The sequence below is a fragment of the Oenanthe melanoleuca genome, chromosome 10 (assembly GCF_029582105.1).
Source record: "Oenanthe melanoleuca isolate GR-GAL-2019-014 chromosome 10, OMel1.0, whole genome shotgun sequence".
NCBI lineage: Eukaryota > Metazoa > Chordata > Aves > Passeriformes > Muscicapidae > Oenanthe > Oenanthe melanoleuca.
The window spans coordinates 5,381,185-5,392,365 of record NC_079344.1 but is presented as its reverse complement, the minus strand read 5'-3'; the positions used below and the strand labels follow the sequence as shown (position 1 = coordinate 5,392,365).

Below are 11,181 nucleotides of genomic sequence, written 5' to 3'. Positions count from 1 at the left end.
GAGCGTTTAAACTGAATATCTCTGTTAAAGTCAGAGAATTAAACTGGATGAAGAAGCCTGGAAATAAGTATAGCTTATTAATTGTTGCTAACAGTTTTGCCTAGGACTGTTTTCAGCTTCAATTATTCATGAAAAAATCTGTTCAGACAATTGTGGGCAACTGTCTATGTTTTCATTGTAACCTAGTTAAAACATCACCAGTATTATTGAATGATAGGTTTGCTTGGCAGCCATTGTAATGTCATTCCCTCCTTTTTAGACACTTCAAGAGGCCATGTGCAACAGAATGAGATTTTGCAAGATATATGAACCGTCTTCAGGATTTTGTTTCGACCAAGCAGATGTGTGATATTTTATTTTTCTGTCACATTATTCCAAAGCATCAGTAGTTTTTATGGCTATAGTCTCCATTGAAACATTTGCCAATGATCCTTTTGGAGATACAAATACTTCTCTGGATCAAAAATTGTGTTTTATGGGAACAGCTTAAAATAAATTACACTCCATGGTTTCTGCCCTCTTCAAGAGCCTGATCTCGTCTTATTTATATAAGATTTGCAAAGGAATGTTTACAAAGAAATCGGGAAATAGTACAAAAAGGAAAGAGAGTTGTCAGAGCAAAAAGGAACAAGACTTAACTCATATTGGACAAACAAAAAACCCAAAATTTTCGAATACTTTAAAAAGCACCGTTAAAAAGATTACCAAGTGCCCATCTGCTCGCAACTTATCAACTGAAGAAGAGGAAAGCAATAGAGAATTTTCACTTTCTCCAACATTCAGTTACAGAGTTGCTATTGCCAATGGACTACAAAGAAATATTTTTGTAGCAAACCCTAATAATGAAGATATAGTTCAAGATCTATCTTCAAATGATAGCTCGTGTTCTGAGTCGTTAAGTGAAGTAAAAACTAGTAGCAAGAAAAGCGAATATTTATCCCACACCATGCCTGTGAGACGCAACAGGAAAAGCTTGAGCAGCCTCGCAGCCTCGGATGGCAGTTCAGATGGAGAACGCACTTTACACACACTGAAGCTGGGAGCCTTACGGAAACTAAGGAAATGGAAAAAGAGCCAAGAATGTGTCTCGTCAGACTCGGAGCTAAGCTCCTGGAGGAAAACATGGGGTTTAAGAAGTAAATCTCTGGACAGAACTGGCCGTCACCAGAAGTCAAATACTCTTGAACCTGGCTTTAGTTCGACAGGTTGTATTAGCCAAACCCACGATGTTATGGAAATGATCTTTAAAGAGCTTCAGGGAATAAGTCAAATTGAAACAGAGCTCTCTGAATTAAGAGGGCATGTTAATGCTCTGAAACAATCAATTGATGAAATTTCTAGTAGTGTGGAAGTTGTGCAAAATGAAATTGAACAATTGCGAACTGGATTTGTACAGTCCAGAAGAGAAACTCGGGACATACATGACTACATTAAGCAGATAGGCCATCCAGGAAACAAAGCAAGTCTTAGGTTTCTAAATGTGCCTGAAGAGCAGTTTGAAAAAGCTGAAAGCATAGTTTACAAAATATTAATGGAAAAAATGGGATTCTCAGAGGCGCAAAGCACTATTAAAATTGAGTTTGCCCAAAGGATTGGCCAGCAAAGAGACTGTCCAAATGCAAAGCCAAGACCCATTCTTGTTTACTTTGAGTCATCGCAACAGAGAGATTTGATTTTGAAAAAGTCTTACAAACTTAAGGGAACTGGCATTGGAATTTCTACAGATATATTTGCCCATGAAATAAAAGATAAAAAAGAGAGAGGACTGCCTTCCTCTCAGACATATGAAAGCATGGATATGAAAGTTTTAACTGTGGAGACAAAATCTAAAATGCATGACTGGGAGTCACCTGACAGTGATAAAGACTTGGAATCAGATATAAATAAGAACAGTTATGCAAAAATATCTAAATCAGCACATCAGATAAAAACAAGCACTACAAAGGGGACTACTGAGTCCCCAAATGCTAAAGACCTTGACAGAACTGCTGACAATAGCACCTTTTCACACAGAAGTTATGACAATCAGTCACCAGAATTTGACACTATGGAAAAACAATCAAAGACTTATTATTCAGATGTGACTCCTTTATGGCATTTGCAAAATGACTTTGCAACACCAAAGCTTAGCCGTTCAGAATCAGATTTCTCAAAATTGTGTCAGTCTTACTCTGAGGATTTTTCAGAAAACCAGTATTTTAGTAGAACAAATGGCAGTTCATTGTTGTCTTCCTCTGATCGAGAACTTTGGCAGCGAAGGCAAGATGATTCTCTAAACTGGTATGGCAGCTCTCAGGAACAGACTTTTGTCCAAGACATGCAACAGTATCCTGAGCAAAATGAAGCAGGGAACATAGAAACTGTTGATAGTGGAGTAAGCAATGGAATAATCTGTGTATCTGGAGACATAAACCATTATGATGATAGTCAGCTTTCTTTACAGGATGATCTTTCCCCATGGACAAACTGGAATCAGTTGGAGCAAGGGGCAGATTTGGGCCTTGACTCATCAACACAGGAAGTTTTTGTGTATGATATGAGCAGCCCTTCAGACCAACAGACAGATTTTGGAAAGGGACCGAGTTCTGATCTCCAGTATGATACTGAAAGCTATGATTTCACTCTAGATGGTACTTCTCCATCGTGTCCAGGCCTTGACAGTGAAACACAAAGTCAGTGGACTGGTCAATATGATGATTATCAGGAAACAAATTCTGTCTCCTCTTATCAGAATCAGAACAGATTGCCTATGATGTACCGAAGTCAAAGCGAGCTACCAAGCGACGACTCAGAGGAAGCCGCCCCTAAGTCATGGCACAGCCGATTAAGCATAGATCTTTCTGATAAGACTTTCAGCTTTCCTAAATTTGGATCTACGCTTCAGCGGGCTAAGTCGGCTTTAGAAGTTGTCTGGAATAAAAGTACACAAAGTTTAAGTGGGTATGAAGACAGTGGCTCGTCTTTTATGGGGAGATTTAGAACATTATCTCAGTCTACTGCAAATGAATCAAGTACAACGCTTGATTCTGATGTTTATGCTGAGCCTTATTGCTACAAAGCAGAGTATGAGGAAGAATTAGTTGAACCATCTGGTGAAAATGAAACAGATTATGTAGAAGTAATGGAACAAGTCCTTGCTAAGCTAGAAAATAGAACTAATAGTAGTGAAACTAGTGAGCAGGTCCAAGAGTATGAACTGGACCAGTCTTTGTATGAAACTCCATATGCAATGCTACCAGAGGAGCAATATGATACACAGTTTGACAGTGTGATCAGTGAAGAGACATTGGAAGTTGAAAGTGACATGGCTCCTGAAGTAGAAATAAGGGAGGATGAAAATCAGAATGTCCCAGAGATGATTACTGAAGTTACTGAAATGCCAAAGAAAAAAAAAATACGACCATCATTTAAAGAAGCTGCTTTAAAAGCATACAAGAAACAAATGAATGATTTGGAGGAGAAGATCCTTGCTGGAGGTAATAGTGTTTTAATACTGTTTTCAAGTAAAACATTGTTCTCATTAGAGTTGGACATTGATTTTTCTATAGTACCTTTTCTTCCTCCCATTTAATTCAGCAGCAAAAATTCTACTTATATCTGGTGTTTTTTAGAGGGTGAAATAGTTCTGTGGAAATCAAAAGATTAAATTTCACAGTTAGTTTTGAAGCAGTTTTCTGAATATGTTTAGTCTTGTTAGTAACTGTATTTCTTGAATTTCAGACATTTGAAAATTACATTTCACAAGATTTAAGTTTTAAAAAAAGAACTAAATAGTACACTGTTCTTGGTTTTATCAAAGTTTTATAAATGTATTTATAAGAGTAATACAGAGTGTTCAGATATTACACTCTTGCTTTCTTCAACAGTTTTCAAAGCATGGTTAGTTCTGTATCCATCCTAATGGGCAGTGTTCTTTACCCCCTAAGCAGCCCATAACTTGTTATGTACTTACAAGAGTGGAAGTAAATCTAAACTGATTTTATGTCTGTTCTTACTTTGATTGTGTCTTTATTTGTAGTCCCAACAAGCTCTCAGAGAAATAGTCAGTCCCCAAAATGGGGTGAGAAGTGTGTGGAAGAAAGACAAGAGTGTAAATGGGTCATCCATGTCTGAAGAAGTTCCTTTAATAAGGAACTAAATTCACAGGAGGCTTTGACACTGATTTTTTTCATGATTTTTATCTTTCATATTATTAGGCTTCAAAGCAGACAGTCATATATATAGCTTTAATAACATACAAAGTAGTTACTAGTAATATACAAAATAATATACTAGTAATATACAAATATGGTGATTTTCAGTGTAAACATTAATGGTAATTCTAATAACATTCATTATAATATTGAATGTACATTTAATTGTGAGTATCATAATGACTGTAGCTATCCAGATGGTAATTGTCACCTTGACTGAATCTTTCCTTTAACCGCCTTGGAAAAATAATCATCTGATACATTCATATTAAAGATGAAAAACTGTGCCTTTAGCCAAAAATCGTATTCAGTAGTAATGAGCTTGAGCTACTATGGTGTTTCTTTTGTACATGAACAGCTACTTTTACAATAAACATACAGTCAACTTGAAAGTCAGTTACAAAAGCATTTAACCATTGATAGTAGCAGAGTTTAAAGTCTATTTTACATTTAAATAATGGTGCTAGATTGTATACTTGTATTTTGCAGGTGTATTCTGCAGTACTCTGTTAGATACTAGGTGGTGTGAATAGGAGTGAACAGCTATCAATGACGAGGATTTTTTTTTCTTTACTTTTTCCTGATTTTATGAGGCGTGGGAGAAGGGAACCGCATTTATTTTCCCTAGCCATTGTACAATAGGAATATAATGATCTGAGGACATAATTAAAGGAAACACACAAGGAAGACTCCAAATTTTGAAACCCAGATTGATTCTACTATTTAAAGTCCATGCATTTGTGTTGGTAGATAACAGGTTGTTAGAAAATGAGAACTGACTTTGATATATCCCATGCAATCCTTTCTATGAATTAAATGCATGTTCTTTTAACACAACAGGTGAAAGATGTCTTTCAGTCTTAATCTGTTGACATTTTTTCCTCTGAATAGATGAAACATTTCTTATATTTACAGAGAATCCATTTGATACCAAGATCAGTTTCTGAAAATGTATTATTGGGGGTAGTCTATGGGGCAAAATGTCTGCATGGTTACCAGATGTCATACTAGGACCTCCACTTACGTTTCCAGAAATAAAATAATGTAGAATATTATAAAAGAGAAGAGAAATAAAGGAGAAAGGGAGGATGTCAGGAGGTTAAGGAGAATTTACAAATGCAGTGCTACAACACACTACTTCTCAGCTTATTCTGAGAACAGTGTGCATTCACTCTTCAGGGGCAGTTCTGTCTCCTCTTCACACTGTGTTTTCCATGTCATCAAGGAGGAGAATATGTGTTTCAGTCAGGGATTCTGCTTCAGCAGTCACCAACTGGTTTGTTACAAACAGATCTTTGGGTCCTGTAGCACTCTTAGAAAAACCTATTAGCAATACCTGTGGTCTTCCATGTTTTTATATCTAATGGATGAATATGATATTCTTATCTTTATGTCTGCAGAACACTTAACAATTCTTCAGAATTTTAAACTTGCAAAATATATTTTCTAGCTGGAGTAGTCTACTCAAAGAATATATTACCTAAAAACTATTTCTGCTGAGTGACAGGTAGTATTGTTGGAGCAAACTCTTTCTTTATTTTACTTTCAGCTTACTCAGTGAGCTGGATAATGGATATTACAGACAGTTTATTCACAGATAATGAAATCCAGAGGTGGGATGTCTGTCCTTGGAGATAGACAAAATCCATCTGGACATGGTCCTGGGCAACCTGCTCTGGGTGGCCTGATTTGAGCAAGGTTCTTAGCAAGGCCTCTGGAGCTCCTTTACAGCCTCATCTGTTCTGTGATATGGAAATGCATTTTTGAATACTTTGTATGCAGCCTTTGAAGAAGGATGTCTTCTTGATGTCAGTTTGGCTGCTAAGACAAAACACCTTTTATTTCTGTTTATTACTTGAATGGCACATAGTCTAGGAAAAAGCATTTTGTAACTCAGTTCTTGAAGGAGTTCTTCAAAACTCCCAAAGCATATTTTGTAACTTCTCAGCCTTCCTTCTATTCTTTATGAGTGTAATTAGGTGTGTCCAGAGAATACTTAGTTTATCATTTAAGCAAATAGTAGTTTAAGGTATTCAATCTTCATTTTAATATTTGCAGGAGCAATAATCACTTTTTTTTAAAGTGACTAATAGCTTAGGTTTACATGATTTTTATTAATTTTTGGGGGTTTTTTTTACTCTTTCACTCCTGTAACTGATTCACAGTCAACTTCAGATTTCTTTTAGATGGAAAAGTGCGAGAAAGAGAACAAAGTTCTTTGAATTAATCTTCCTTATATAACCAAAACATAACCTATTCTTCAATGAATTTTTTCATCCCTCCATGTAAGCAGGAGTTGTTAGACAACAATCTGTCCAAGCAGAGATAGAACCATATAATACAGTAGTGTTAGTTCTCCAATTTAATACAAAAGAAGGCTTTAGAATTATATGGTTTTCATTCCAGCAATGCATAAGGTAAGGTCAATAAATCTTTGGTACATAAATAATTTGTTAGTTCACAAGAACCCCATAAGATAGTCCTGTTCTCTGTCACCAGCTGGAAGAAAAAATACACTCTGAGCTGATTGCTTATGTATTATTTATTAAAAACTGGTTTTGAAGGCGTATTGGAATGACTAGGTTGTACAAATGAGAGAAGACATGAGCAGTACATGAGTAATCCTCAGATTTAAAGTTTTATAAGGATATTGAGACGTTTTGTTGGTGTGTGTATATTAATGGAGGGATGGCTTGAAAAAAACAAAAAAATGCTACACAGTTGTTTGTTTCTTTGTGCACTGTAATTGAGAATGACTTATGCTTTTATTTGTTGTTCTAGTCCTCACTTTTTCCCTAGTGGCTTCTTCCATTCCATCCCTATCTTATCTTTGACAGGTGACTTAATAAAAATTAAATCTAAACTGTCTTGAACTAATGCAGCTTTCAGTTGATGTAGTATGGATGTACTTTATACTGTTGAGATGTGTGTTACTGTAAACCCAGATTCCCCCAGAAAGGCTTGAAACTGAGTTGTGGCCACACTTGCAGTTGCCTGGAAGTTTAGCATCAGCTTGTTCAAAGTAATGAATGAAACACTTTTTTACGTGGTCTCTGAGCAGTTCTCCTAGACTCAGCTCAGTGTAATTTTGTGTCTTTCTAATTTCAGGCACAGTCTGATGGGGGGTGAAAAAGTGACTGAGTGAATGCAATTAGTTTTTGTATCATTGAGTAGTCCACACAGAAATACTCATACTTAATAAAAGCAGATTTTTTTGTTCTGTTTCAAAACATTGGAGGCACAGTGTTTAATGCTACAAGCTTTTATTTGTTTTTCCCATGTCTCATTGATTTATAGTTTGCTTGGGTTTTTTTCAAAAGAGTGATAAACTACTTCATTAATATAAGGACTGATTGTGTATTCCATGTGGCTGATACAGTTCATCTGCAATGTTTAGGGAAAATGAATATATATTCACCTAATGTATCATCTATAAAGAGATTAATTTGGGGACAGAATACTTTTCAATAGAAGATGATTAATCTATTGCCCTTCTTTTCATATGTAAATAATGTAAAAAGGTAGATTCTGGAAAGTTTTTGTCTGTGTAACTTCCTTTCTCTGTTTTCATCAGAAGATGGTCACAATGGAACAGATGTATTGTGTAAGCAGGCTGAGGAAGAAATGGCTCCTCTCACTATGCATTTTAGTAGATGTGTGGTACTGAGGAAACAAGATTACTGCAAGTAAAGGAATCTGTTTTGGTGCTGTATAGGGAATGATAATGAGTCATAGAAATGTAATAATCCGTTTTTTTAAAAAAAAACCTGTCTTGGTTTTCTTTCTCAATACCATGCTTGTGTCTGTCTTTTCTTCAGGTAAATGTAATGATGGATGTCTTTAGCTCTTTTTTGGGGGGAATGGGGAGGCAGTGCAATAAGAAGCTGTACACAATGTAAAGGACACAAAATACATTTTCAGATGATGTGGGTAGAAACTGATAAATACAGTACTCCTGCACCCAAACTGGTTAGCCACAATTCCATTTTACATGTGTATGTGTGCACTCTGGAAATCCTCCCCTAATATTAAGGGAGGCAAAATAGTGTTCTAACGAATTATTAACCACTTCATGAATTCAATCAGGATGGTGCTGATGAACCAAGGAATATTGATATGGCTCAGCTTTGTATGCTTGTTTTGTGCACAGGAGAGTCTATGCATTATTTTCTTGCTACTGGTTTCACTGTAGTCAGGCATAAGTCTCTACACTCTTCCATTCCTATCTCTCTACTGTCCTTTGATGGAGAAAAGGGATATCAGAGATTTAAAACAGAAAATGGCAGTCTCTCCAGCTTGAGATTAATAGATTTGTAGAAAGGTTGCTTTTGAAAAATTATGGCAGGAAATCTAATCAGTTAGTCGTAAAGAGGATGCATCCATCTTTTTGTCTGTGAAGAAAAAGCAAATAGTTACATTCACCACCTAGTCTAAAGTTGGGGCTTCATGAAAGGATGCTCTATATCAGTTGCTTACTGCACATTCAGTCTGTACTTTTTTTCCACTACTTAAGTAAGTGAAAGAATTATTTTAAAACCTGTTTAATATATCTTCCAGGACACATAATAGCATTCTTCTGGCTTATTGTGTTTTAATTCTGTAGATATAGCATTTGTTCTTATCAGAAAATCTTAGATTATAATACTAGGTCTCTTTGTAAACAGGATAGTAAACAAAAAGATTGAAGAGCAACAGTTTAATTTAGCATTGTAACTCCTGCTAAATCAGTGTGCATTACATCAGGGAAATGTGTGTCACAACATTTGTGTAACAGTCTCAGATTCAAAATATTCTACTGTTATCAGGTGCATTTTCCTAGAACAGTTACACCTATTCTTTAAGCATAAAAAAAAAAAAAAAAAAAAAAAAACAAAACAAAAAAAAAAAAAACAAAAAAAACAAAAAAAAAAACAAAAAAAAAAAAAAAACACCAGGCAAACAAACCCAGACAAAACCCCAAACAAAAACCCAACCAAATAAGAATAAACCAAAAAAGCCACAACAAACCACAACATCCCCACCCCAAACATCCTCAGTCAGTGAGGTTTAGCAGAAATCCATATTTTGGCTGTTTAATAAAAACAAGTTGACAAACCAAAAAAACCCAACAAGTGCAGACCACCCCAAACCTCTTTTGTTTAGAGAATGATTTATCTTTTTAAGAAAAGTGATTTGTTAAACTGCTAGCTTCCTTCATAAAGGAAGAATGTCTCTGGTATTCTACTCCTTATGAAAACAAGAGGCCATTTAACACTATTTTCACTGAATTTAAAATTAATGTAGGTTGATAAATATTCATGCAGTTTGTCTGCTCTTTTTGAGCTTAAACAGATTTAAAGCTGCAAGAGCTAAGAGGAAAGATGACCATGAATGTCAGTTCCAAGGGGTTTTTATACTGGTTTTGCTGGGACGATGAACACAATATTGTATCATCAAGATTAAAAATATTTTTCATTTTTATTTCCAAAATGTTTAAGCATTTTCTTTAGATCAATGTGTTCTAGAAGTAGAAATAACACTGCATAATTTTTGAATGCAGCTTTGGGATAAAAGGAATCTTGTTACAGCATCAGGCTGAAACAATATCTAGACATGCATTTTAAAAATGTAATGACTTGGAAAATATGAATTCATAAATAGGTTCAAGTATTCCTCTTGTGTATTGGTGAAGTAGAATATTACAGTAGAGTGTGTAAGAGATTCTCTGTTTTGCTGCCAAAAGGAAATTGGGGCTACTTCTGTGGGACAGGTAGCAGACCTTTTCCTTGTGCACATTTTCCAGGAGATCAGTGGAACAACTAGACAGTTGTCTCTCAGGAGCTCTAAACAGAAGGAAATACCTGAAACCTCTCCAGTTATTGCTGATGCAGAATTATTGTAGATACTGATAGAACTTTGTTAACCACAAGGATTGTTTCCTTGAGGAGCTGAGAGTATTCTTAAGATAGCTTGCAACAAAAAAGTTTCAGAAAATCTGAAAATCAAGACTTACAGTTCTGTTGATGACAGAGCCATTTAAAAATGTCTTGGATACTGTGATAAAGAATATGATGTGCACAAGGATACAAGTTAGCTAGAAAAAATATCACAGAAAATATTGTAATCTGTTTTCACTAAATAAGTAGTGGCAAAGAGCAATCTGCTGACTGACACTTGAGTAGCTTCTCTGGAGTAGATTATTGGAGCAGCAGCAAGTGATTTGTCAATGCTGTCACAGACCCATAAACTATGTATAGCTCTGGGTATCACCAGTGCAATTGCAGCCTCACCAAAGGAATTCTTGTCCTTCAGCTGCATATATACCAAGATGGAAAAAGGAGACAGATGTGATGCATGTACTTTTATTGAATGTGAAAATAAACCAGGAGAGAGGACTATTTATAAAATGGATGAGTATAAACCAAAGCAGTTTTTAATCTTCTCCTGTAGCTCTTCCTTTCTATTAACACAAACAGGATGGAGCTGATGCTCCTCAGCATCCATAAGGCAAGGAGAGTACTTCAAACATAAAGTAGTGGAATTCTCCTTAGGAACTTTTAAAGACATGGGTGAAATTTTCTTTTTCTAAAAAACCATAAAAGTAAAGGACAAGAAGACATGCCTTTTTATATTAACTTTAAAAAGGGATTGAGGAATTCAGGATTTGTGCATGTCCCATCAAGGAAAAAGGTCCAGTAGTACCAAAAGTCATCCTTGGAATTCCAGTATACCAGTCTATAGCTCTTAACATCTGTGGCAATCTTTGGTGTTTGGGCATAATTATTCCAACTTATTATTTCAAGCAGAGCCAAAATAACCCCTATAATTTGATTTTGAGTTTAAGTATAGTTTACCTATAGTTTACCTATAAAAGTTAACAATAAACAACCATTTTTAATGGTTTAATGATGATCATATTATTTCAAGTATTTTTATTCTCTTGTATCTGTTTATCTAGTTTCTTATCAACAGAAGAAAATCTGATATCTTTGTCTTCTCTCAATAAGTG

General features: G+C 35.4%; 1 protein-coding gene across 1 annotated transcript in view; it reads left to right on the top strand.

Annotated features, from left to right (window-relative positions):
* Positions 1-369: 369 nt before the first annotated feature.
* Positions 370-11,181, top strand: part of UNC13C (unc-13 homolog C) — a 111,211-nt gene continuing 100,399 nt past the window's right edge. Inside the window, exon 1 of the mRNA XM_056499824.1 lies at positions 370-3,476. Coding sequence (XP_056355799.1) covers positions 506-3,476 — 2,971 coding nt within the window. The 5' untranslated portion in view covers positions 370-505. The remainder of the gene's footprint in view (positions 3,477-11,181) is intronic.